At 48.4% G+C, this 27,405-nt stretch overlaps 2 protein-coding genes across 4 annotated transcripts; both read left to right on the top strand.

Moving 5' to 3' along the window:
* Positions 1–4,575: 4,575 nt before the first annotated feature.
* ECH1 (enoyl-CoA hydratase 1) lies at positions 4,576–18,685 on the top strand (the record flags this gene model as incomplete). Its single annotated transcript, XM_081106716.1, is given in 11 exon segments — positions 4,576–4,594; positions 4,597–4,707; positions 5,324–5,531; positions 5,681–5,769; positions 16,648–16,772; positions 16,855–16,903; positions 17,094–17,158; positions 17,722–17,792; positions 17,875–17,946; positions 18,219–18,369; positions 18,547–18,685. Coding segments are annotated over 11 exon segments (1,065 nt in total). The 3' UTR covers positions 18,652–18,685.
* Positions 18,686–18,821: 136 nt separating this feature from the next.
* On the top strand, positions 18,822–27,156 carry LGALS4 (galectin 4). 3 transcript variants are annotated; one of them, XM_081106717.1, is made up of 13 exons: positions 18,891–19,262; positions 19,366–19,512; positions 19,756–19,862; positions 20,000–20,083; positions 20,410–20,498; positions 22,029–22,233; positions 24,102–24,236; positions 25,383–25,409; positions 25,528–25,563; positions 25,726–25,755; positions 26,032–26,120; positions 26,258–26,423; positions 26,503–27,156. In XM_081106717.1, the coding sequence occupies exons 4-13, from the start codon at positions 20,039–20,041 to the stop codon at positions 26,647–26,649; spliced, it is 969 nt and encodes a 322-aa protein (XP_080962843.1). In that variant the 5' UTR covers positions 18,891–19,262; positions 19,366–19,512; positions 19,756–19,862; positions 20,000–20,038; the 3' UTR covers positions 26,650–27,156. The 3 variants fall into 3 exon arrangements, with proteins under 3 accessions (XP_080962845.1, XP_080962844.1, XP_080962843.1); XM_081106719.1 differs by lacking the exon at positions 25,528–25,563 and having other exon boundaries at positions 18,822–19,862; positions 26,503–26,726; XM_081106718.1 differs by lacking the exon at positions 25,528–25,563 and having other exon boundaries at positions 18,847–20,083.
* The last annotated feature ends 249 nt before the right edge of the window (positions 27,157–27,405 follow it).

Genomic DNA, 27,405 nt, shown 5'->3' with positions numbered 1-27,405 from the left:
GTGCTTTCTGGGACTCAGGGTTGTGTCTGCTTCCCTCCCACTTGGTCTTCTGAAGAGGGGCAGGCAGGCCAGGACACAGCTGCGAGCTGTGGGGAGCTGCAGGCCCAGCCCTGGGAGGAGCAGGGTGAGCCAGGGCTGTAGACCAGTAAAAATACCAGCAATTAGGGAGTCTTGAGAAAAGGCTGGAAGACCTGGTGGCACATAATTCCTGTGTCCTGCCTAAGCAAGCTCATTCTAGTTAGGAGAATCATTTAAAAAGTACAGTATTTTTCCATGTATAAGACTTCTTTTTTCTCCTAAAATTGAGGGGTGTCTTATAAATATAAGTCAAGGAGGGCAGGAGGGAGCCGTGTGGGTGCGTAACTGCCCATACTTTGTCAAACAGGCTTCCTCCAATCACAGCCTTATTGTTACTGGTCAACTGGTGCCATAATTGGAGGTGGATAAAGACGTTAAAAAATAGATAAATACCAGTAAGCAATTGTCTTACTCTGCAAAATTCAAACTGAATGTAATCAGTTAAGCAAAAGAGCATGGAAATAGCTGCAGAAAGAATTTGGGCCTCCTCCCACCGAGTGTATGATCAGTCAGTGGAGAAAACAGGAATTACAACTCCTTAAGATGCCAAAAAAGAAGACCTTAAGAGCAAAACCAGCAAAATGTTTAAAATACTGATTTTTTGAATTTTGGGTTGGAAAAGGGGGGGGGTGTCGTACATGGGGGTGTCTTATACATGAAAAAATCCAGTATATGGTGTTGCTGGGGGAGAGGGCAGGACTTAAAGGGAAATTGAATAAATACCTGCCCTTCTTTTGTTAATCCTCAGCTGAGGATATTTTTTTCATTGGTGTTTTTAGAGAGAGAGGAAAGGGGGGAGGGAAGAGAAACATTGATGTGAGGTGAGAGACATTGATTGGTTGCCTCCTACATGCCCCCAACCAGAGCCTGGGATCAAACCTGCAACCCTTCTGTGCGTGGGCTGACACACCGGCCAGGGTAACACCTGCCTTTTTATAAGGTCGGAAAATAAACGTCTGGAAGATAAATGGGGAAGTCTTCTCCCTAGTCCCTTTATCATTTTGGGTGATACTTTTTCTCTGTGTCACATTGGGCAATAACCCCTGCAGTTGAACAGAATAAGGTATGCAAAACAAGGAACTGGGTGGGAGGAGCATGTTCTGGAGTTCCATCTGGACATTTGTGTGTGTGTTTAATGTTTTTAATGATTTTGAGAGGGAGGGAGATTGAAACATCAATGAGAACCATCAATTGGCTGCCCCTCTCCTAGTGGGGATTGAGCGTGAAACCCAGGCATGTGCCCTGACCCAGGAATCGAACCATGACCTGTTTCATAGGTCAACACTCGACCACTAAGCCACACTGGCTGGGCAACATTTGTTGTTTTTATTTTATTTTTTATAAATCTTTATTGTTGAAAGTATTACATATGTTCCCCTTTTTCCCTCATTGAGGATATTTTTTCCCATTGGTTTTTAGAGTTGTAGGGAGGGGTATATATAGAGAGAAACATCAATGTGAAAAAGACATTGATTGCCTCCACCTGAGCAAGGATGGAACCTGCAACTCATGTGTGTGCTCTTGACCAGAAATTAAACCCATGACCCTTCCATGTGTGGGCCAACACTAACCACTGGCCAGGGCCATTGGGGTTTTTTTACTCCTAGTAAGGAACTTAGACTTTTTTATTGATACTATCACAGATGTCCCCATTCCTCCTCTACCCCCATTTTGACCACCTCCACCAGTCCCTGCCCTCCCTTTCCTCTGGCAATCACTACTTGTTTTTAATAAGATTATTTGTGCTGTATAGTGTTGTGTCTCATAATCACATACAAAGCAACTTATTTTTACCCCTGTGTGGTATCTTGTGTTGCATTAGCATTTACTTGGTCCCAAAGATAATTTCCAACTTTTTGTTACTGCAAACTGGATATGCTGGATATCTTGATATAAATATCTTAGCCAACTTCCTTGGTATTGTAGAAGTACATTGCTAGCAGTGGAATTGCTAGATTAAAGGATCTATAGATACGATTGCAATGTGATAGATACTCCCCAGTTGTAAATGGGGACTTGTATATGGGGGGTAAGGCGTGGCAACCTGGCAGGAGCCTGCTTTAAGCTCATGATGTAAGAGGCAACCTGTAGAGGAGCAAGTAAAAGATACAGCACTTTGTTCATGCATGTGCTCTTGAAAAAGACCCACTTTCAAATTGTACTGTGAAGTTTTGAAACTCAGATTTACATTTCTGAAGACATGGCATTTGTCAGATGAAACTGCTTCATATGGGACAGTTTCAAAATAGAACAAGGAGAAACTAGTCCACCTTGCAACCACCAACAAATCTGCTATGATATATTTTTTGTTTCTTTGAAAGTATACTTTTATTGATTTTAGAGAGAGGAAGGGAGAGGATGTATAGAAACATTGATGGCCTTAGCCATTTTGGCCAGTGGATAGAGTGTTGGTCCGAGGTCAAGGGCACATACCTTGGTGTAGGCTCAGTCCCAGCCTTGGTCCAGGTGAGTGCGTGAGGGAACCAATCAATGTGTCTCACATTGATGTTTCTGTCTCCCCTCCCTCCCACTCTCTAAAATCAGACCTGCTGCTTCCTGCACACCCCCCACTGGGGATTGGGCTTCCAACCCCAGGCATGTACACACAACCTGATGGAGAATCAGACTGACTTGGTTCATGGGCTGATGCTCAACCACTGAGTCACACTGACCACGCTGTTAAGATTTAAGTCAAAAAGTAAATTAGCAGCCAGTTATTCCTTGTTAGCAGTTTTTAGTCCCCTACGGATACTTTACATCATATATATTGTGTGCACATACAGCGTGCTATAAGTTTTTTGCTGATAATACTAAATGTTCAACATTCTTTTTATTGATTTCAGAGAGAGAGAAAGAAACATCAATGAAGAGAGAATAATTGATTGGCTGCCTCGCTCATACCCCCAACTGGAGATCGAGCCCTCAACCCAAGCATGTGCCCTTGACCGGACTTGAACCTGGGACCCTTCAGTCCCCAGGCCGGCGCTCTATCCACTGAACCAAACTGACTAGGGCTATGTTCAACATCTTTTCATTTTTCTCTCTCATATCTTGGTATTTGCATGCAGTTTCAGAGTTTCCTTTGCATAGATAACAGTTCTCTGTTGATGGACAGTCACTGGTTCTGTTTCCCAATAGAGCCTGCCTATGACATTTTATTAAGAAGGCGAGGTATTCCCTACAATTCCATTTGCTCAGAGACATCCATTTACTTCTGGTGAACATGTCCCTAACAAGCATTTTTATAGCACTTGTGCTCTTGGGTTACATGGATTTTCCATAGAGGTTCATTTTATTGTGAGGAAATTATTTTAAGAACATAGACCAGCCCTGACCAGTTTGGCTCAGTGGATAGAGTGTCAGCCTGCGGACTGAAGGGTCCCAGGTTCGATTCCAGTCAAGGGCGTGTACCTTGATGTTGCGGGCACATCCCCAGTACAGGGTGTGCAGGAGGCAGCTGATCGATGTTTCTTTAATCGATGTTTCTAACTCTATCCCTCTCCCTTTCTTTCTGTAAAAAATCAATAAAATACATTAAAAAAAAAAAAAAAGATCATAGACCAGGTCCACATAAATCCCCTCTTCAGCACTACTGAAGCCTAGAGACCATGAAATAATGACTGCCCCAGCCCCAGGTTCCTGTGTACAAAGGAAAATAGGACCTGGATGTGGTGTGGGAGTTTAAAAAATATATAGTCAGTCCTAACCGGTTTGGCTCAGTGGATAGAGTGTCAGCCTGCAGACTCAAGAGTCCCGGGTTTGCCCTAACTGGTTTGGCTCAATGGATAGAGCGTTGGCCTGCGGACTCAAGGGTCCCAGGTTCAATTCCGGTCAAGGGCATGTACCTTGGTTGTGGGCACATCCCCAGTAGGGAGTGTGCAGGAGGCAGCTGATCGATGTTTCTCTCTCATCGATGTTTCTAACTCTCTATCCTTCTCCCTTCCTCTCTGTAAAAAAATCAATAAAATATATATTTAAAAAAAAAAAAAAAAAAAAAAAAAAAAAAAAAAAAAAAAAAAAAGAGTCCCGGGTTTGATTCTGGTCAAGGGCATGTACCTTGGTGCAGTTGCGGGGATATCCCCAGTAAGGGGTGTGCAGGAGGCAGCTGATTCATGTTTCTCTCTCACCAATGTTTCTAATTCTCTATCCCTCTCCCTTCCTCTCTCTAAAAAATCAATAAAATATATTTTAAAAATACATAGTCAGAGCTTAATGTTGGCCTGATTGTGACATGGGTAAACTCTACCAGATAAGTTTTCTTTTTAGTTAACATGGCATTAGTTAATGATCAGAGCTGCAGTTATTCTGCCATTATATCCTTGGACATTTCAGCTGTCTCCAATTTTAACACCATTGTGATGAACTTTATGCAGGAATGTCCATTAGGCCAGATTCTTACTGGGTCAAAGGGGCCTTTCTGAAGAACAGAGGCTAGTTCCTGTTGCCCTTAGTAAAGATGGCGGGAGGCGGGGTGTCTCCGCCTTCCGGCTGCACCTGATGCCCTCCCTCAACATGGCTGCCTTTGTTTCCGCCCCTTTGGTTTCCTCCTATCGCGTTACTGCAGCTACTCAGTAGCAATGGCGGCGGCGATGGCGGCTTCACGCAGATTCCGAGACCTGCCGCTGTGGCGTGAGTCACCTCTTGACCTTTGGGGTCCGATCGCTGTCACTCTGTCCCGGAAGTCATATGACGGGGAGCCTGTCCCGGGCCAAGCAGGGTCCGGTCCCTTTAACTCGGGGATCCCCCAGTTCTATGGGCCTGTGTCCTACAGTCGGGTCGCTGAGGGCGCACTGTCCCTAACCTGGGGTCAGTTCCACCACCAAGGGTCTGAAGTGGTTCTCAGACTGAGGTCGCTGATAATTGCACCCCTGATCTTTTTCTTTTAAATACATTTTTATTGATTTCAGAGAGGAAGGGAGAGGAAGAGAGAGAGAGAAACATCAATAATGAGAGAGAATCACTGATCGGCTGCCTTCTGCACGCCCCACACTGGGTGTGGAGCCACAACCTGGCCATGTGCCCTTGACTGGAATCGAACCTGGGACCCTTCAGTCCACAGGCCGAGGCTCTATCCACTGAGCCAAACCAGCCAGAGCTGCACCCCTAATCTTAAACTGTACCTACACTGAGGTCTCTAAGGGTCCTGTGTTCCCCAGTTTAGTGTCACTGATATGTGTGCCCTCTCCTCTTGAAGGTGCTGTGTCCCCATATGGGGTCATCAAAGGCTCTTCCTTTGTCTCCTCAGGACTGACAGCCCCCACCCACCTGGGTCTCAACCTTAGCCTTCGCCCCATGAGCTCCTCTGCACAAGACGAGGCCTCCAGAGCAGCCCCCAGTGAAGCCCCACACCACAACTATGAGTCCCTTCGGGTGACAGCTGCCCAGAGACACATTCTGCATGTACAGCTAAATCGGCCAGAGAAAAGGAATGCCATGAACAAGGCCTTCTGGAGGTATGGCCTACAGATCCTGGAGGCCTGCCTGTAGGAGGAGGCAGAGGCTGAGGGATTAGCTAGGGGTGGGGTATGGGAGATAGTTGGACATGAAGGTAGGGGTTTCCCACCCCAGACACAGCCCTTCCTCACTCCTTGCCCCTCCACAGCGAGATGGTGGAGTGCTTCAACAAGATAGCACAAGATGCTGACTGTCGGGCTGTGGTGATCTCTGGTGCAGGAAAAATGTTCACTGCAGGTATGAGATGCGCTCCACCCCCACCTGCCTCCCCTACCCCTAGGTATAGATAAATGTGTGTGTTCTTTTTTTTTTTTTTTTTTTTTTTTTTTTTTTTTTATGTAGCAAAGAAAGTAAAGGTTTATTTACACCCAGAGACAGGTTAGCTAATAGTTAAAGACCTGGCTCCTGGATGGCTTCCAGGGAATGGGTCATACAAGGGAAAAATCATTAATCATGATGACTCAGGGAGTTAAGGTGTGGTCAGGATCAGGGTCTCTACTGATAGGGTAGAGGGTAGTTGATCAGTGTATCTGGCCTTGATGTCAGCCATGGTGTGGGTTGGCTGCGTTTCTGGGCCTAGAGCTGAAACACAACTGAAGTCTAGATGTTATCTCTAGTTTGACAGAAACTGTCTCTGTGGTCAGTAGATCTGAAGCTTTGTTCATAGGATTATTTGGTGCTGATCAGAACCTCATTGCCCTGAGGGCTTAGTGATTAAGGGAGTGGTCCTGCAAGGGAGAAGAAGGCAGGTGAGTTAGGGTGCTAGATGAGGCCAGTTTGAATCAAAAGGAAAGAAAGGAGAAAAGGTCATAAGAAACTTCAAAACAAAGTTTCTATGTGGTCATGATCCCCCATCCCCTTTCTTTTGATCATTTCTAATCTTGAGGAATATAGGGCAGCTGGCTAGGACTATAACCATTGTTTTGAACTCTGTATCTAGTAGTTGGCTTGCTTCCATTTCATTTAGTTTTATTTCTGGTGATTTCTTCTGTTTTTTCATTCATGATGTTTCTTTGTCTCCACATTTTGGCTGCTTCCCTGTGTTTGTTGCTATGTACTAGGTAAAGCTTCTGTGTCTCCTGGAATTGCTAAATAGCCTTGGCAGTAGGTGTCCTGTAGGGCCCAGTGGCTCAGCCTCTCCAGTCACCTGAGCTGGGCACTATAGGTGTGTCCCTGTGTGGGCTGTGTGCATAGTCTTGTTGTAGTTGAGCCTTGATTGCTATTGGAGTCTCTGGGAGGAATTGACCTCCAGGCTAAGTGACTGTGAGGATCAGTTGCAACTACAGTGGGAGAGCTGCTGTGCAAGAGACATCCCTGTGGAGCAGAACTTGCTTCAGTGGGGCTTTGGTGCTCAGTGAGTCTAGCCTTTGAGTGTGTCACTTGTGAATGTATATAGTTGTAATCTGGTGTGGTCTGAAGCTGTACACCAGGTGCACTGGCTCTGGGCCTCTCAGGAGGTGCAAAGTCAGCCACTGCCTGGGGCCACCCAGCAGAAGCTACAGAGAGATCTGCAGATGGCTGCTACTTGTGTTGGGCTTGGAAGTACCTAGGAGAGGCCTAGCTTTGAAGCAAGGTAGGCTGGTGCTAATGTCAGGTCTTGGACCTTTTATTGATAGGTTTTGGGCATGGTGACACCAGTCTAAAGCCTGAGCCAGGACAGGCCATTTTTATATGGAAAAGCCTCTGTAAACAGCTTGGGTGGGGCCAGATCTCAGGGAATCACCAGGGCAGAGTGAACAGTGTGGGCCACACTGATAGAAACTCAGATATGGCTGCCAGTTAGCTTTGTGGTGGGGGAGGTCCCAGCACAGGAACAACTACCCCTGTGAGCACACCTGTCTGAGAGAAAGCCACCCCTGATTTCCTGCCCTGATGCCAGAACATCCTCCCAATATGTCCCTGGATTCCCCAAAGCCTCCGCCCAGCGCTGGAGCTCAGAAGAAGTGAGTCATGTAAACTTCATGTGTGGGCCTTTTGAGAGGAACACCTGGGACTCCAGCAGCCTCTGTGTTACTCAGACACAATCTCTGCAGTTTTTTACAGCCCAAAGTTACAGGGGCTTCTCTCCCTAGCTCTGGAACCCTGGGCTGGGGGGCTGGTGTGGGGCTGGGACCACCTTCTTCTCACGGGAAGTCTTGGAGATAACGCTCCGATTAAAAACATGCCACATGTGGGTGTTGGACCAGCCCATCCCATGCCTCTGCCCCTCCTACCAGTCTTGATGTGCATTCTTTGTTACTTCTCTAGTTGTAGGACTTCATTCATCCAGATATCAGGTGGTTCAGAATGATGGTTGTTTGTATTTTAGTTGTAATTTTGATGTGGTTGTGGAAGACAGTGATTACTGGCATTTACCTATGCTGCCATCTTGGTTCCCTCAATATCAGAGGGCTGCAGCCAAACACTTTTATTAGAAAAATTCAAGGAGCATCTGACCCAGGAACTCCACCTGCCACAAGCTTCTGGGCAGACAAGTACGGCCCTGCTCGCTGGTGCACTGTACTACCACAGGGAGCAGATGCCCTGCAGTGCAGCCTGTTGATGCCCTGGACAGGGGCACGGGAGGGAGGGCCTGGCTCCAGCATTGTCCCTGCTCGAGGTGATGGATGCTGTGGGGAACAATAAAACAGTGAAGGGGAAAGAGTGTGGGGGTGAGGGTTGTGCTTGTAAACAAGGAGAGGCTGGCTGAGAACTGTCATCTGAGCCAAGACTAGTCCCAGATGGAGTGAAAAAGCCCTGGTACAGATGCGGGCGGAGGGGTGGGGGGTGTCTGGGGGAGGGGAGTGGAACTGGTGAAGGGAACAGCAAGTACAAAATCCAAGAGGCAGGAGTGTGCACAGCTTCTTCTGGGGTCTTGCAGCTACTGTAGCTGCATAATAGTGGTCCAGAGGGAAGAGGAATAGGAAATGGGATATGTGTGTTTGTGAGGGGTTGCAAATTCAATACATTCCATAGAGGTAGGTGAGAAGCCTTTGGAAGGTTTGGAGCAGAGAAGTGATGTCATCCCACTGATTTTTTAAACCAGCTTACTTAAAAAAAAGAAAAAAAAGAAAGAAAAGGAAAATTCAGGCCCAGCTGGCATTGCTCAATGGTTGAGCATTGACCTATGAGCCAAGAGGTCGCGGTTCAATTCCTGGTCAGGGCACATGCCCAGGTTGTGGGCTCGGTCTCCAGTGTGGGAGTGTGCAGGAGCAGCTGATTAGTGATTCTCTCATCATTGATGTTTCTGTCTCTCTCTGCCTCTCCCTTCCTCTCTGAAATCAATAAAAAACATATTTTTAAAAAAGAAAAAGAAAAATTCAGGATCCAGTCCAAAGGTGAACAATTAGATTAAAAAATGATTTTGTTTATCCTCACCCCAGGATATTTTTTCCATTGATTTTTTTTTTTTTTTAATCCTTACTCAAAAATATTTTTCCATTGATCTTTAGAGAGAGTGGAAGATAGAGGGAAAGGCAGAGAGAAATATTGATGTGAGAGAAACACATTGATTGGTTGCCTCCTGCATGCACCCCAACCAGGGGCTGGCAGGGGAAGCTTGCAACCAAGGTATGTGCCCTTGATTGGAATTGAATCTGCAACCCTTTGGTCTGCAGTCCAATGCTCTATCCACTGAGCCAAACCGGCTAGGCTAGTGGTCGGCAAACTGCGGCTCGCGAGCCACATGCGGCTCTTTGGCCCCTTGAGTGTGGCTCTTCCACAAAATACCGACTTCTGTGCATGGGCCACGAAGTTTCAATCGCACTGTACATGCGTGCCTGCACATAGTATTTTGTGGAAGAGCCGCACTCAAGGGGCCAAAGAGCCGCATGTGGTTCGCGAGCCGCAGTTTGCCGACCACTGGCTAGGCCATTGATTTTTAAAATACATATTTTTATTGCTTTTTAGAGAGAGGGGGAGGGAGAAGGATATGGAGATAGAAACATTGATGAGAGAGTAAGTAATTGATTGGCTGCTTCCTGCACAGCCCCCACTGGGGATCGAGCCCACAACCTGGACATGTGCCCTGACTAGGAATAGAACCAGCAACCTCTTGGTTGCTGGGTTGACGCTCAACCATTGAGCGACACAGCCGGGCTCCATTGATTTTTTTTTTTTTTTTTTTTTTTTAGAGTTGAGAGGAAGGGGAGGGGAGAGAGAGAGGGAGAGGGAGATGAGAGAAGAGAGAGAAAGACATTGATGTGAGAGAGGCACATCAATTGGTTGCTTCCTGCACATGCCCTAACCAGGGGCCAGGGATTGAGCCTGCAACCAAAGTATGTGCCATTGACTGGAATGAATCCTGTGAGCCTTCAGTCCGTGAGCCAATGCTCTATCCACTGAGCAAAACTGGCTAGAACAATATGGTCTTTTTATAACAAGACACAATTGGAAATTGACTGGAATGTCATTTTTAAAAAATACATATATATATGTATATATATATGTATATATATGTATATATATACATATATGTATATATATATATATATATTTATTTATTTCAGAGAGGAAGGGAGAGGGAGAGAGAGATAGAAACATCAATGATGAGAGAGAATCATTGATCAGCTGCCTCCTGCACACCCCCTACTGTGGATTGAGCCCACAACCTGGGCATGTGTCCTTGACTGGAATTGAACCCGGGACCCTTCATTCCGAAGGCTGACGCTCTATCCACTAAGCCAAACTGGCTAGGGCTGGAATGTCATTTTTAAAAAAATATATATTTTATTGATTTTTTACAGAGAGGAAGGGAGAGGGATAGAGAGTTAGAAACATCCATGAGAGAGAGAAACATCGATCAGCTGCCTCCTGCACACCCCCCACTGGGGATGTGCCCGCAACCAAGGTACATGCCCTTGACTGGAATCGAACCTGGTATCTCTCAGTCCTCAGGCCAACGCTCTATCCACTGAGCCAAATCGGTCAGGGCTGGAATGTCATTTTTTACGTAGACATGCACAGACTCAGATGTCACCAGAAAGTTTTAAAGAATTATTATTGACTTTGGAAACTGGTAAAAGCCCCTTGAAAAAAATGGACTGGTACCCTACTTCCGTGGTTCACATCATTTTTTCCAGATAAGGAACAAAGGTTGCTTTCCTGGGAGACAAAAAGGAAAGAACCTTGAGAACCTGAGGAATTCACCCAAATCAATAAGTATTGCAAGCAAATGCTGGTGACAACTATGTGGCTTGGCTTCTTAGCCCTAAGGGGCTAAAGGTCAATCTGGAGATTCCCTATGAAATTCCAGCAAAGCAGATTTAAAAGAACTTATATGGTCAATTACTATTCTTGGCATACTCTCTCTCTCCCTCTCCACCCCACCCCCGTCCACTCTCTCTAAAAATCAATGGGAAAATATCCTCGGGTGAGGTAAGGAGAAAAATATGTTTCAATATGAGCAGTGCTTGTTAATTAGGGTTTTCAGCAGCTTCTAACTTCCCCTTTTATCATTTTAATTTAAAACATTCAAATTCAGCCCAGCTGGTGTTGCTCAGTGGTTGAGCATTGACCCATGAACCAGGAGGTCATGGTTCAATTCTAGGGTAGGCACATGCCTGGGTTGTGGGCTCGATTCCCAGTATGGGGGCATGTAGGAGGCAGCCGATTGGTGATTCTCTTTCATCACTGATGTTTCTCTTTCTCTCTTTTTCTCTCTTCCCCTCTCTGGAATCAATAAAAAAACATTAAAAAATAAAATAAAATATTCAAATTTAGAAATTAGTCCAACTGAACATGACAGAACATGACTTAAGGTCCTTAACCTCTGAGAATCTTTTTTTGTTGTTGTTAGTAAAGTGTGTTATAATAATAACGTGTTTTCATGTAATTACCCAACACACATGAACTGATTTCCAGTTCCATGTCTCTTGGATCTTTTGATTGTCCCTCAGGTCTGTTCCTCAGATGGTAATTCCCATTGACCAGATCCACTGATTCCTTTGTCATCTCTATTATGCTAAGCCCATCCAGTGAATTTTACAATTTCTGATAATGTAGTTTAGAGTTTTCAAATTTCCATTTGGTTTTTTATATATTTTCCATTTCTCTGCTGAACTTTCATGTCTTTTTATTTATCATGAGTATATCTTTCTTTGTGCCATTGAGCATAGTTGTAATGGCTGCTTTGAAATCTTTGTCTCCTTATTCTAACATTTGGGTCACCTTTAGGTCATTCTCTGTTTTTTATCTTTTCTTTTGAAAAAAATAGGTCTCATATTTATTTTTCTTTGTATTTGGAGTGACTTTGGATTGTATCCTGGATATTGGGATATTGGGAGATGTTGTGGAAACTTTGGATCCTACTATAAAACTCCAAAGAGTGTTGAGATTCCTGTTTTATCAGCTTAGTTGGAATCAGCTTTTAAATCTTTTGGGCTGCTTGCATGGTTCATAGATCAGCAATAAATTTGATCAAAGTTTATACACAGAATTTGGAGCTCCCCTCTCTGGCTGTCTCCTTTCCTTTGTGGAATTTACTCCCTTACTTTCCGCAGCTGGGATCACCCTGACTCTGTCTTCGGGTTCTACAAGCACAACTTCAGCTTGGCCTTGGGCTAAACGCTTTAAAAACTGGTAACTCGCCCTAACCAGTTTGGTTCAGTGGCTAGAACGTCGGCCTGTGGACTGAAGAGTCCCAGGTTCGATTCCGGTCAAGGGCATGTACCTTGGTTGCGGGCACATCCCCAGTGGGGGGTGTGCAGGAGGCGGCTGATCGATGTTTCTCTCTCATGGATGTTTCTAACTCTCTATCCCTCTCCCTTCCTCTCTGTAAAAAATTAATAAAATATATTAAAACAAGACAAAACAAAACAAAAAACTGGTAACTCCCTCAGTGCCAGAACTTTTTTTTAAGTGACAACTCTCTTTAGAATCTTCCCTGTGCTGTCCAGTAGCTGTTTGTATCTTGTCCAACCAGAGCACATAGTTGTCATCTGTGAGATGAAGTGAGGCATCACATAAAGATTTCTGACTTTGCTTGTGGTCTCCGCTGAGGAGCAGAGGTTGGGCTGCAGTTACAATCCCTCTGCTCCTGGTCCCTGGCCCATCAGCAGCATGGCCTGCAGGGAGACACTGAAGTGGCCCATGGAGTTGGAGGCGGCACCGCTGAGCTGGGGTTGCCCTAAGCAGCAGTGCTGTGCCCTTCTAGCCCCACTCCTCAGGCCCTTGGATACCAAGCCGTAGTCATTTCAGATGCACATCCCATAATGCCTTCCAAATCCAGAGCAAATTTTTCAGAACATAAAACAAGAATATCGTCATTATCAGAGGTGGATACATTTCTAAGTTCTTGATCAGTCCCTGGCTGCGTGGCTCAGTTGCTTGGAGCATCATCCTATACACCAAAAGGTTGCAGGTTTGATTCCTAGTGGGGCATGTGTTGGAGGCAACCAGTCGATGTTTCTCTCTCTCCCCCTTTCCCTTCCTCTCTCTCTAAAATCAATAAAAATATATTTTAAAATAAATAAATAAAAATAAAAAAGCATATCCTTGTGAATTTTAAAAAAAAAGTTCTTAATCAGAATGAAGCTTGTATTCAGAAAGTCATCTCACTCCTCAGCACTCACAGCACCTAGTTATCCAGGTTTCTCCTCAGTGAAGAGGGACCAGCCCACCTTTACTCTCCACCATGTTGGAATAATATGCAAGCATCTTTTAGAAGACTGTGAATCCCTGGCCAATGTTGCTCAGTGGTTAAAGTGGCGGCAAGTGCACCAAAACGTCACAGGTTTGATTCCCTGTCATGGGCACATACCTAAGTCAGAGTGCCCCAGGTACATGTAGGAGGCAACCAATCAGTATCTCTCACAGCAATGTCTTTCTCTCTCTCTTCCTCCCTCTCCCCCCTCCCTGCCTTCCTCCCTCCTTTCCACTCTTTCTGAAAAGCAATGGAAAAAATATCCTCAAGCGGGGATTAACAAAAAGAAAAGAAATAGCCCATACTTAATGTAGCATTTGTGAGGTGTGAGGTGTCAACCCATTTCACACATGTTAATTCTCCCCAGAACCCTAGGAGACAGGTTCAGTTCTCATCCCCATTTTACTAGTATATATGCTGAAACTCCAGCCCAGAGAAAGGAAGAAATGCCCAGTTCTCACTGGTGGTAAGTGGCAGAGCTAGGATTTCTGACCTGGAACTGCCTGGCTGCCGAGTCCCCTAAGTAACTGATAAGCCACTAAGTGACTGTAACCCAGGTACCTGGCGTGCTGGTTCAAAGCAAGGGCTCTGGTCCCAGCAGCCAGCCACCTCCCACTGGTGCCTCCTGCACACATCCCTTCACCTCTCTGTGTTGCAGTTTCCTCATCTGAACAGAAGGGAGATGATAGCACCCAGCTCAGGTTTCTGTGAGGATTCAATGAGTGCAGATGCATAAAACATCAATACATGTAAAACTTCTTTGATGTAGCTCTTATTTGTGATTATGAATGATACCTAGAACATTTCCAGATTCACTGGAGAATGTGATGGCGGACTTCACTGCAGGGAGTGGTTCTTACTGTGGAGGGGAACACCTTGTATTCTGGTCAGGGGCCCTTACTTCACGGGGTTGTAAAAGCCAGTGTCTGAGGTCCAGGGAGTACAGGTAAACCAGAAAAACCAGTGGAGGCAGGGCTCACAAGGGGCCAAGCTGGGCGTGTCTGGGGGTAAGCGGGGCTCCTGTGAGTCACTCGGACTTCTCAGACATGGAGTGGAAGAAGCGCTCAGACTGACCCGGGTGGTTCTGGCCTCGCTGAAATGGGCCTGTAACAGCAACGTGTGATGCCCTAAAAGCCAGGCACTGCTTAAAGCGCCCCTGGGCTTTGTCTCCTTGAAGTCTTGCAGCCTCATCAGCTCTCAGGAGGGCTTTACCCTCGTTTTACAGAGAAGAAACCCAAGGCCCAGAGGATGAAGTGACCTGGACAAGGACACCGGGGGTCCCATCTATTTATTTATTTAAATATATATATATATATTTTTTTGATTTCAGAGAGGAAGAGAGAGGGAGAGATAGAAACATCAATGATGAGAGAGAATCATTGATTTGGTGCCTCCAGCATGCCCTATTGGGGATCGAGCCCACAATCCGGGCATGTGCCCTTGACAGGAATCAAACCTGGAACCCTTCAGTCCACAGGCCAACACTCTATCCATTGAGCCAAACCAGCTGGGGCCAAAGGGTCCCATCTTAAGCATATTTAACTTGCATAAATTCATCTCTACCCTGAGCCAACACTCCTCCCGTCTCATTTAAACAAGCTGCGGAGGAAACAAAGTCTGAGAGTGGGGTGTGGATGTATGTGGAAATGACTTTTCAAGTTTGTTAACCACATTGTTAGAGGACAGGCAGCAGGATGAGCATGATTAAGCTGAGGAGGAAAAAAGTGAAGGATGATTCTGTTTATAACTCTCCCTTAGCTCTATCTCAGAGTAAAAGCCAAAGTCCTCCCCTTGGCTCAGGAGGCCCCACACTGCTGGCCCAGTCACCTCTCTGAACTTGAGTCTTCCCACTTTCCTTCTTGCTCATTCCACTTCAGCTACCCTGGCCTCCTCCATGGTCTTCACACAGACCAGGGGCATTCCTACCACTGGCTGCTCCTGACATTTGGAACTCTTATCCCGGATGTCCCTGTAGCTCCCTGTCTCTTCTCCACATCTTTTATTTTTTAATAGATTTTTATTGATTTCAGAGGGGAAGGGGGAGATAGAGAGAGATAGAAACATCAATGATGAGAAAGAATCATCGATTGGCTGCCTCCTGCACACCCTCTACTGGGGATCAAGCCCGCAACCCAGGCATGTGCCCTTGACCGGAATCAAACCCGGGACCCTTCAGTCCACAGGCTGACGTTCTATCCACTGAGCAAAACCAGCCAGGGCCTCTTCTCCACATCTTTACTCAAATGTCACTTTTTCAGTGAGAGGGTCCCTGACACCCAGTATAACACTACAGTAGTCCTCACTGCACATTCACTCACACTTTCCATTCCATTGTCCTTCTTTAGTTTTAGCATTTATCATCATCTGACAAAATGTATTTTCGTGTTTGTCTTTCCTGTAGAAGGGCAGCTCCATGAGGACAGGAATTGTCTGTATTGTTCACTTATTGAGCTCCTACTGTGTACTAGACTTTGTTTAGCCACCAGGATACAGAGGTGGAAAAGACAAAAATTCCCCAGCTCCTGGCGCTCTCACCCTAGATGGGGGATGGGCACTGAGTGAGATAAGCACATTATATGATAGCCGTGCAGGAGATAGGCAGAGGAAGGAGATGGATGGTGACGGGCTGCTATTTAGCCAGGGTAGCCAGAGCCAGCCTTTCTGAGGAGGTGACTTTTGAACTGTGTCCTGGACAGAGATGGAATCTGTCTTGGGATCAGTCCTTGGGAAGGGCTGTTTTAGGCAGAGGGAACAGGAGGCCCAAAGGCCCTGAGAGGGAATGTGTTGTGTTACTGGAACTGTTGGAGACATGTGTGCCCAAAGGAATAGGTTGGGAATGATATTTGTGCTGAGCTGGTAAGGTATTGGCAAAGACCTTGCATTTTATTCTAAGTAAGTGGGTTGGGAAGGAAGAAGAGAGGGCCTTGAAGTGCGCATGTTCCCTCTGGCTGTGTGGGGAGCAGACTGTGGGGGCAGGGGTGGAAGCACGAAGACAGTGGGCAGGATGGTAGCCAGAGTATAGGGGTCATGGACACTGACAAGTGGAGCAAAGGTCAGGTTTGGGATTGTCTTGCAGTTGGAGCCCCCAGAATTGCTGCATCTCAGGAAACACTAGCAGCATTGACCCGATTGCTCAAATCAAAACCTGACTGCCAGGCTGTCTGGCGTAATGGTGAAAAGCATGACCCCTAGTTCTGGGTTCCAAATCGCAGTTCCACTACTCACAAGCCAGTGTGACCTTGGGCAACTAACTTAAATTTCCCGTGCCTCAGTTTATCCCATAAAATGGAGATAGTAATAGGACCCACCTCATAGGGTTGTTGTGAGGAAAAAGTGAGTAGTAAAGGTTAACTTATTTCACCATCCCTTGCTAAGCCCTATGTGAGCTGCTTTCTCCACTGCGGTGGTTTGAGGGTTCAAATAGCCTGAGCCAGGTTCTCACCTCTAGCTGGGGCAGTGGGAGGCTACTGAGCCACCTCACTCCTCCCCACTAGGTATCGACCTGGTGGACATGGCTTCAGACCTCCTTCAGCCTCAAGGAGATGATGTGGCTCGCATAAGCTGGTACCTACGTAGCCTCATCGCCAGGTACCAAGAGACCTTCAGCGTCATAGAGAAGGTGACTGGGGGGCTGGGAAGGCACGCCTTCTGTCCATCTCTCCTGGGCCAGCCCTGACCCCGCCCCTCTTGTTTTCTTCCAGTGCCCTAAACCTGTGATTGCAGCCATCCACGGGGGCTGCATTGGCGGAGGTGAGTCTACAACCCCCATCCCGGAACTCATTCAGGCTGGGTGCCTATTGGCTGCTGCCCTTCTGCCTCAGCCAATGGCCTCCAGCTCAGATCTGTAGCTAGTTGGATTTTGTACCAAATTGCAACCCCTGGGCCTGGGCGGAGGGTTGGTCCTTATGGTTGTTTAGTGTCCAGGGCTTCTACCTCCCAGGTGTGGACCTCATCACCGCCTGTGACATCCGGTACTGTGCCCAGGATGCTTTCTTTCAGGTGAAGGTGAGTCATTCCCCCGAGCTTCTGCTTCTTTGAGTCCTGCTTAATGCTGGGCAATGAGCGGCAGAGTCAGGGCAGAGCAGTGGCAGTGCAGGCTAAGGAGGTGGGACTGAGGAGGGAGGGCCTGGAATGAGCCCAGACGGCTTCATGGAAGAGTTCATCAGAAATGACCCTTAAGAAGTAAGGCTTGGTCATGGAGGAATTAAAGGGGAGGACATGCAGTCCAGGTGAGGTCAGGAGTGAGTGAAGTATGGGGACGGGGCAGGCTGGGGATGCTGCATTATGGAGTCAGTGCCTGAGAGGGTGAGAGGCAGGATGGAGCCCGTGGATGCAGTAAGGGGGTGAACTAAGCACGGTTAAGAAGCACTTCACTCTGGAGAGGGACATGGCAGACCCGGGAGAATTGAGATGGCCGAGGAATTGGAAGGTGACTCTATTCTGGCCGAAGGAATCTCCTTTGGGAAAGAAATGGAATGGAGTTTTGAGGGGAGGGGCATTTGAGTGAGGGGTGGAGTGAGACCTCTACTGTGAGTGAGACCAAGAACTGACGGGATTGCTACCCGCAGGAGGTGGATGTGGGTTTGGCTGCTGATGTGGGAACGCTGCAGCGTCTGCCCAGAGTCATCGGGAATCAGAGGTGGGTAAGGAAACCTGGGGGAAGGGACCGAAGGGCATCTCTGGGATGACCACTGGCCCCTGATAACCCTGCCCTCCTGCAGCCTGGTCAACGAGCTGGCCTTCACCGCCCGCAAGATGATGGCTGACGAGGCCCTGAGCAGTGGGCTGGTCAGGTAGGGTGCGTGGGTGCTGGTGAAGAGCTCAGAGCCAGCCAGGCTTGGCTGGGGCTCTCTGAGTCCCTGTGGATTCTTATTCATGGATTCCACGGGGCTTCCTCTCTCTGAGTGGTCAGTTCTTTATTCTGGAAGATCGTGCCCTGATTGGTCCATTTCATGGGAGGAGGTGGGGTGTCTTTTGCTTTCAACTGTGATTGGCCACTTCTAATATGGGAGGGAAGGTAGAGAACCCTTCTCAGACCCCGATTCCGGATGGCCTTCATTTGCAGCCGAATATTCCCAGACAAGGAGGTCATGCTTGACGCGGCCTTCAACCTGGCGGCAGAGATTTCCAGCAAGAGCCCCGTGGCAGTTCAGGGCACCAAAATCAACCTGCTCTACTCCCGCGACCATTCGGTGGCCGAGGGCCTCAATTACATGGTGAGGCTCTCCATCTGACCAATCACAACCCTTCTCTGATCCCAGAGCAACCAATCAGAGCTCAGCGACCTCTGCAGGCCTTTTCCTCTGATTGGTGTGCTGCTATGTCCCCACTTTTCATTGGTCCAACTCCGGTCTTGCCCTATCCTTCCATTATTCTCTGCCTTCTTTATCTAGGCATCCTGGAACATGAGCATGCTGCAAACCCAGGACATCGTTAAGTCTGTCCAGGCAGCGATGGAGAAGAAGGAACTGAAGGGTGTCACCTTCTCCAAGCTCTGAGAGCCCCCACGTCCTAGGCCCTGGCCTGGGGTCTGGCTTTGACCAACTTTATGCCTGTGTTTCCTCATCCCCAGAGAGGGAGAATTAGTAAAGATGGTCACCTTGCTGCCTTCTCACCCAGTCTCCCAGTTTATAACTCCATGGCACTGATTTCTTCATGTCCAGGGCCATACCTTCACCCCACGAACAATAAAGCAAAGTCAAGAACCTGGTGTCCTTATTGGAGATGGGAGAAGTGGGAAGGAGCTAATATGCACTGTGATCCATGGACCACAGTTGGCAGTTGTGCTGAAGGTTGGGAAGAGAGCTTTAACCAATGGGAATGGGACCCAGGCAGGTGATGACCATGCAGAGCTGGCAGTGGACAGGGCAGGGCCAAAGAAAGTTTGGCACGGATGGAGCAAGCAGGGGTGCAGCTCAAGGGCGGTGTTCACCCCTCCTGACCCCCTCTCACTGCTTAATGGGATCTGGCGCTGAAGTCTGGTGAGGGTGCCATTGTTATCTAGCCAACTGCCTCATTTCTTTCAGTTTTAGGTTTTCTCATCCATATACATATAATTCCACCACCCTGGATTTATGTTGGGAATGAGTACAAGAGACCAAACATTAATGTAATGCCTTCTATATACCAAGTCTTGTTCTGAGCATTTATTAACTTAGTGATTACTTTCAAGGACCTGTGAAATTGATACTACTAATATCCCCATTTTACAGACGAGCAAATGAGCAAATTGAGGTTATGGCACTGACCCAAGATTACTCAGCCAGGAAGTGGCTGAGGCAGGATTTGTACCCCAAACCTCTGGCTGCAGAAGTCTGTGATTTAAACCACTGAGTATACAAGAGCAAGTCATGGAGAAGGCATGTAGTAGGCACACAATCAATGTAGGTCTTTTCACAGTTCCTGGAGCATCAAGAGCACCCAGTTCCTCCCTGCTTTCACTTGCTCCCATTGCCCATCTGTCCCGGGCCACTCCTGCAGCCCTGCCCTGCCCAACCTCCCTGACCTTACCCTCCCTCTGCTAACAAAGGTCCAGGTAGAGTTTTATGGGCTCTGATAAGGCACTGGCAGGGCCAAAGTTCACTAGCACTTTCTCTTTGCAGAATGTTCTAGAGGAGGGGTCCCTGACCTGAGTCCCCCCAGGCCTGGCCCAATGATCTGGGCTCTGACAGGTTACCACTGAGGCTGGTGAGAGAAGGGAGACCAGAGGGTACGTTAGAAGAAGATGTGAGCCTGGGTTGCTCAGAAGAGGGACCTCATGAACCCTGCCCTGCCTGCCACTCCCTTTTCCTCGGGTATAAAAGGCAGCTACCACCCAGCATCTGTCACCATTTCCCACTCCTGCAGCTCTTCTCACAGGACGAGCCACCAGCCCAGACTCTCAAGATGGCCTTTGTCCCTGCACCCGGCTACCAGCCCACCTACAACCCGGTGAGATATGGGCCCAGGCCTTCACCCAGGCCTGGCTTAGCTCCACCCTGACCCCCATACACCAATTTACTCTCACCCTGAACTTCAGAGACACCCATCTTGCCCCTGGGTCTAATTTACTTAATACTGACTCTGGGGGACCCACCTGTCACTCAGGCTGTTTATGTCCACACCGAACTCTCAGCCCTCTTCGTCTTCATGCTGAGCCCTCACCCCTTAGTTTCCTCCCCCTTGCTTAAGGGAAAAAGCAGGGGGGCTCTCACGGAGGGGGAAAGGCTTCAATAGGCAGATGGCCTTCAAGGCCCCTCACCCAGCCCCTTCTACAGACTCTGCCCTACAACAAGCCCATCCCTGGAGGTCTCAGCGTGGGAATGTCCATTTACATCCAAGGAGTGGCTAGCGAGCATATGAAAAGGTAAGACCCTCCCCAGGCCAGGCTAGGCTGGGAGGGGGGCTATAAACGGGGCTTCTGGTCTTCTGACCTTCCTCTACCCTGGTTGGGGAGGGACTCTAGGCCACCACCCCTGATGACTAAAGATCAGCCCTGATCTGGGAGTCCGGGGGGGTGGGGTGGGGGGGAGGTTTGGAGATCAGATCAGGTGGAGAGCCCTAGGGGCTGGGAGGCAGCTGGGAGGCGGCTGGAAGGCTCACCATAAGAGGCGGCCCCGGAGTTGGGCTGCTAAATTGGAATTGGTGGGTGTGATAGCATGAACGAAAATCACAGGCCTGGCCCTAGCTGGTTTGGCTTAGTCCCGTGGATAGGGCGTTGGCCTATGGACTGAAGGGTCCTGGGTTCGATTCTGGTCAAGGGCACATGCTGGAGTTGTGGGCTCAGTTCCCCATAGGGAGCGTGCAAGAGGCAGCTGAACAATGATTCTTGTTATTGATGTTTCTATCTCCCTCTTCTTTCTCCCTTCCTTTCTGAAATCAATAAAAATATATTTTAAATATAAATATATAAATAATAAAATAAACACATAATAGCCCTAGCTGGTTTGGCTCAGTGGATAGAGCGTCGGCCTGCACACTGAAGGGTCCCAGGTTCAATTCCAGTCAAGGGCACATGCCCGGGTTGCGGGCTCGATCCCCAGTGATCAGTGAATTCTCTCTCATCATTGATGTTTCTCTCTCTCCCTCTTCCTTCCTCTCTGAAATCAATAAAAATGTATTTAAAAAAACATAATAAAATGTCAGATGGCTATAAATGCTATAGAGTCAAATGAGGGAAGGTGATCAGGAGCAGATGTGGGGGAGAGGGGCGTGGCACTGTCCCTTTAAATAGGGTGGCCAGGAAAGGCCTTCCTGGGAAAGGAACATCTCAGCAAGGACCTGATGGAGGTGAGGGAGGCGCCTGGGGTATCTTTGAGGGAAGGGCATTCCAGGCAGAAAGAACAGCCAGTGCAGGCCCTGAGACACATGTGTGCCTGCCTGGATGGGATGGGTGTTGACCGGGTCCCTCTGGGTGCATGTGGGGAACGGCCTACAGGGCCAGGGAGGGAGCAAGAGGCCTGAATTGATAGATGCAGGGCTCCGAGGGCAGTGCCCATGGTGACTGTAGGTGAACGCAGGGATCCCAGGGGCAGGCCTATTTGAGGGATTAGAGGAGGAGGCTAGTAAGGAAAGGGAGTGGAGAAAAAAGGTGGGTACAGGGTGAAGGGGTCAATGGGAGAAAAAAGGGGGACATCTGTAATCCTTTCAACAATAAAGATAAATTTTTTTAAAAATTAAAGGGAAAGGGAACGAGTGTAGGGGAGAGGGTGGAGATGGGAGTCTGCTTCCTGGAACTCAGGCGACAACCACCCCTCCTGTCTTGGGTCAGCAGTGCCAAGGCCACCCCATCGGGAACCTGGAACAAGGTGGGGCAGAGAGGGCTTCCCAGAGGAGGGCTCCCTGGGCTGGCAGGTGGGGCCAGGGGAACAACTCGTCATGCCCCCCCCCCCCCCAGGTTCTCCGTGAACTTCGTGGCGGGACAGGGCCCCGGGGCCGACATCGCCTTCCACTTCAATCCCCGTTTTGATGGCTGGGACAAGGTGGTCTTCAATTCGCAGCAGGGCGGCCAGTGGGGCAGTGAGGAGAAGAAAAGGAGCATGCCCTTCCGCAAGGGCACCCCCTTCGAGCTGGTGTTCATGGTCCTGCCAGAGCACTACAAGGTGGGAATTTCAGGGCCCGGCCTTCCCTCCCCTCTCCCCTCCCCCTCCCCCTCCCGCTCCCCCTCCCTCCTTCCCTCCCTCTCCTCCCTCTTCTCCCCGCTCCTCCCCTCCCCCTCCCTCTTTCCCTCCTCTTCCCTCCTCTCTTCTTTTTTCTCTCCCCCTTCCCTCCTCCCTTCCTACCGAGCTTTTCCCTTTTCCTTCTTTCCTGCCTATTAAAAAATGTCTCTTTTATCTCTTTTTCTCCTCCCCATTCCTCCCGGGGAGAGGCTTCTAATATGTTTAATGTATATCATCTGTTCCTTTGTGCTCCTGTGAAATGTGTATTTTTGCTATTGCTGTGGAGACTCTGAACACACACACAGGAAGCACCGAGTACAGTGACGCGGTCTCCCTGGCCAGCTCCAGTCGCGGTGCCCTCTGCTTTCATCCTTACCTCTCCCTTCCCCTCCGATTCACTTCAGAACAAACCCCAGATATCATACAATTTCATTCATAAGTATTTCAGTTTTTACAAACACAGTCATGCCGTCATGACCACACCTAAAAAACTACCGTCCTTGCTCAGTGTCACCACATACCCTTAAACGCCTTGTTTGCTGTTTTCCAGTTTGTTTGAATCAAGGTCCAAATGAGACTCACACATTGAGACTAGTTGCTATTGTGCAAGTATTTTTTATTTGTTAGTGAAGTGTGACCCAGGTACAAAAGAGTGCACGCCTTGTGTACACAGCTCAGACGACTTTTCCCAAAGAGAGTGCACCCATTTAGCCAGCGCTTGGTCTAAAATCAAATGCCTGTAGCCCCCGAAGCCCCTTCAGGCCCCCCCAGTGCCCTCGCCCCCACAGGTGGCCTTCATCCTGTCTTTTCTCAGCCTGGATCTATTTCCCTGTCTTTGTTTTTAAGTCTGTGTGGCTGTGCTGTGTGACTGTAGGGCTCCAGGCGGACACGCTCTGAGTTCCTTCCATCCCTGCATCTGACTCCCCACAAATGGCATTGAGCAGATGCCCTGTGCTCATGCATCCCATGTGACCAATGTGGAGGGTCCCCTGGAAGGGAACTGCAGGGCTGGGCACCCACCTGGACTTTATCTGCCCTTATATGGGCACCAGATTTCTAACATCAGTTTTGGAGGTTAGCACCACGGTTTGAGGTTGGACAGACAAGGATTGAGTCTGGGCTTTGCCACTCCCCAATGTGTGACCTTGAGCTGGTCACTCTATGCACTGGAGCCTCTGGTTTCTTGAACAACAGGGACAATCCCTTGTCCTGCCTCACGGAGCTGTTGAGAGGGTCACGGTGTTGCTATCACTATGGAAAGTGCTTAGCATGTAGGAAGCACTCAGTCCTGAGGAGCTGGCTCTTGGCCTCATTCATGGTCATTGCTCAGCACTCTGACTAGAACCACATGCTGAGATATGATCACAAGATATGATCACGGGGCTTGCACAGTGCCTCTGGCATACTTCACTGGCTTTTAACCTTCCCAACAATCCCAGAGTGAGCCCCATGTTACAGATGAGGAAACAAAAGTCTCAGAGAGGTGAATTGATTTATCTGAGGTCACACACCTAAGACATGTCAGAGCTAGACCTCCAACCCAACTCATTTGGTGCTTAAACCGGGCCTTAGACTCGAGTCTCTCTATCCCCAGACTAAATTCTATGTTCTCTCCTACCCATTAATCTGTGAGCTGACTTTTGACCTTAGCTTGACCTGTGACCTGTGGACTCCTAGGTTCCTGACTCTGAAGCTATCCAAGCTCACCCTAAGACTTTTGACCCCAACTTAAAAAGACCCCTGTTCCCTGCTTCCTGTCTCTACCTTTCCCAGGGCATGGATGTTGACTCTGACCTTACCCTGCCCTCCAGGTGGTGATAAATGGAAATCCATTCTATGAGTTTGGGCACCGGATCCCTCTACAGATGGTCACTCACCTGCAAGTGGATGGGGACCTGGAGCTTCAATCAATCAATTTCATCGGAGGCCAGCCAGCCCCAAGCCAGGTGTGTAGGGTCCCCCTCTCTTATTTGCTTCCTTCTTTGTTTTATTTTAATTTTAAATTTATTGATTTTAGAAAAGAGAGAGAGAGAGAGACTTGTTGTTCCACTTACTTATGCATTTATTGGTTGATTTTTGTATATGCTTTGACCAGGGATCAAACCCACAACCTTGGCATATCAGAAAGACACTAACCAACTGAGCTACTCGGCCTGGGCTGCTTCCTTCTTTAATTAGTTCATTCCCACATTCCTTTATTTCCTGGCACCCTTTGCTGGGTGATGCCATGGACCCAGAGGACCAGGGCAGTCTACTATGTCACCAGTTGGTGTTGGCCACAATGATCAGGGCCGGGATGGGGAGAGCTTAAGTGACTTGCCCCAGGTCATGGACAAGCAAGTGGCAGAGCCACGGGGTCTGTGCTCAGACTGCTCCTCTGCTCCCTGATGAAGAAACGTCGGGAATGTGTTTATCTGTACGGTGGTCACAGGCCTATGGACTTCATTTTACCATCATGCTTCATCGATGCATTTTAGAAAGAAAACTAGATAAGGCCTTCAGAAAAGGGCCTTCAGAAAAGCTGGCTCAAAATGGAAGTCAGACAGAGAAGAGATCATTAGAAAGAAGAGGAAATAGAGAGTTAATAAAAGTCAACTAGGGAAGGGAAAGGTGTTTCGGGCAGAGGGAACCACCTGAGAGGAGGTGTGGACAAGAGACAGCAACAGAAACAGAGAAACAGGAGACACACACAGACTGAGAGAGCCTGAGACAGACAGGACTTGGCTGGTTCCAGGGAGTCCCCGTTGCCCCAGCGGTGGGCATGTGGAGTGAGGGGCATGGTGGTTGGGGATGAGGTGAGCATGGGTATTATATGGGCCTGGAGGTATGTACACTTCATTATGCAGCTTCTGGATTTGGGGGAACAGCAGGAAGCCAGGGTAGGAGAGGGTACAAGAATAGAATTTATCAGGTTTTTTCAAAGTGGTGGTGATCCCTAAACAGCAAGTCCCTCTCCATTAATGGGCCATTTGAGTGCCACCCTTTGACTCCAGAGTTCCCTTGGGTGGTGGTGGTGGGCAGGGGTCTTTGACACTCTCCAGGCCTTCGTTCAGAGTCCCTCTCATCACCTCCTTCTCCCTCTGTGCCCACAGACCCCCATGGTTATTCCAGCATATCCTGTAAGTACCTGCTGATAGATGACACATTTTCCCTTGACATGGGGGCTTGGTGGCTGAGGAGGTCCTGGGGCAGGGGACCCTGGTCTTTTCACCATTCCTACCTTTTCTATCCATGTAGGGTTCTGGATGCATGCCTCCGCAGAGTAACCTGCCTGTAAGTGGGAGGGCTGTGTGGCCATGTAGTGGGGGAGGGTGAGAACTGGGAGGGTCACCAGGAGTACCAATCCAGTACCTGGCGATATGCTACATGTTATATGTGTGCCATCAATATTTGTCAAATATGATAGAATAATATCTCTTCTTTCTCACTTCACAGACCATGCAGGGACCCCCAATCTTCAACCCGGTAAGGAGCCCTGCAGTTTAGGGCTCTATGGTGGGCAATTTGTGGAGAAGCAGGAATTGAGGAGGGTTAGGAACCCTGATCCACGGGGAGCCCTGAGAGGGCAAAGGGTGTTGGGGACAGGAAGTGGGAAAAAGGAGTTGGTGGTCAGAGTGGGGCAGGGGACAGGAATTGGGGATATTTCCCAGGACTAGTAGGAGCCTCTCTCTGAAAATTTGTCCTTGCATCTGGCTTCTGGTGACCTGAGAGATGATGGGACCCCGTGTTCTCTTTTCACAGACTGTGCCATTTATGGGAAAACTGCAAGGGGGGCTTACAGCCCGAAAAACCATCATAGTCAAGGGTTACGTGCCTCCCACAGGCAAGAGGTACGGAACTGAGGCTGAGGTGGGAGTCCTCAGCTTCCCTTCTCCCTCTGACCCTGGAGTCCAGTTTTGAGCCCTCTGTCCCTTGAGGGGCCAGGTGCTGGCCACCTCCTGACTCTCATCTCTCTCTCTGTCCCCAGCTTTGCCATCAACTTCAAGGTGGGATCTTCCGGAGACGTGGCTCTCCACATTAACCCCCGCCTGACCGAGGACACCGTGGTTCGGAACAGCTATCTGAACGGCTCGTGGGGATCCGAGGAGAAGAAGATCTCCTACAACCCGTTTGGTCGTGGCCAGTACTTTGATGTGAGTCTGGCTTTCTTTCCCACTTCCCTCCAATGCCTCTGTCCTGGCCATAGCCTCATACCTGCCCCTCTCCCTGCAGCTGTCCATTCGTTGTGGCATCGATCGTTTCAAGATTTATGGCAATGGCCAGCACCTCTTTGACTTCTCCCATCGCCTTTCAGCCTTCCAGAGGGTGGACATTCTGGAGATTGAGGGTGATATCACCTTGTCCTATGTCCAGATCTGATCTATTCCTGGGAGCACACAGAGAAAGATCCCATAAGACTCCATTTTAAGCTTCTAATAAACTATCTGAGGGTGTCTAATGAGTGTCCATGACTTCATTCACACCCCCCCCACACACACACATACTGTTCCTTTATGCATTGAATCAGTTGTGCACTGTCCATTGAGCCATCCAATCATCTATCCATCCATTCTCCCATGATAATAAATCTAGGTACCCTACCCCTACCCAAACACTAATCTTAGGGACTTATGTGTATCAAATCATTCATTTCTCACAACAATTATAATCCAAAATCAAGAATGTATACCAGCCCAGCTGGCGTGGCTCAGTGGTTGTGTGTCGGCCTATGAACCAGGAGGTCATGGTTCAATTCCTGGTCAGGGCACATGCCCGGGTTGCGGGCTCAATCCCCAGTGTGTGGTGTGCAGAAGGCAGCAGATCGATGATTCTCTCTCATCATTGATGTCTCTATCTTTCTCTCCCTCTCCCTTCATCTCTGAAATCAATAAAAATATATTAAAAAAAAAAAGAATGAACACCACTAGCCCTGGTCACGTGGCTCAGTTGGTTGGAATATCGTCCCCTAATCAAGAAGGTTGCAGGTTTGATTCCTGGTCAGGGAACGTAACTGGATTGAGGGTTCAATCTCTGGTCAGGGCACATATGGGAGGCAACTGACCAATGTTTCTCTCTCACATCAATGTTTCTCTCTCTCTTTCCCCCTTCCTCTCTCTAAAATCAATTTTAAAAAAA

The sequence above is a fragment of the Myotis nattereri genome (genome assembly GCF_964212035.1).
Source record: "Myotis nattereri genome assembly, chromosome: 15".
Taxonomy (NCBI): domain Eukaryota; kingdom Metazoa; phylum Chordata; class Mammalia; order Chiroptera; family Vespertilionidae; genus Myotis; species Myotis nattereri.
Note: the sequence above shows the minus strand (reverse complement) of the source record. Positions and strands in the feature narration are given on the sequence as shown.

Coding starts and splice junctions, on each gene's coding strand:
- LGALS4 (XM_081106717.1), top strand. CDS start 20,039: ATGGCCTTTGTCCCTGCACCCGGCTACCAGCCCACCTACAACCCG. Junction 20,084..20,409: donor ACCAGCCCACCTACAACCCG/GTGAGATATGGG, acceptor CCCCTTCTACAG/ACTCTGCCCTACAACAAGCC. Junction 26,424..26,502: donor GTCGTGGCCAGTACTTTGAT/GTGAGTCTGGCT, acceptor CTCTCCCTGCAG/CTGTCCATTCGTTGTGGCAT.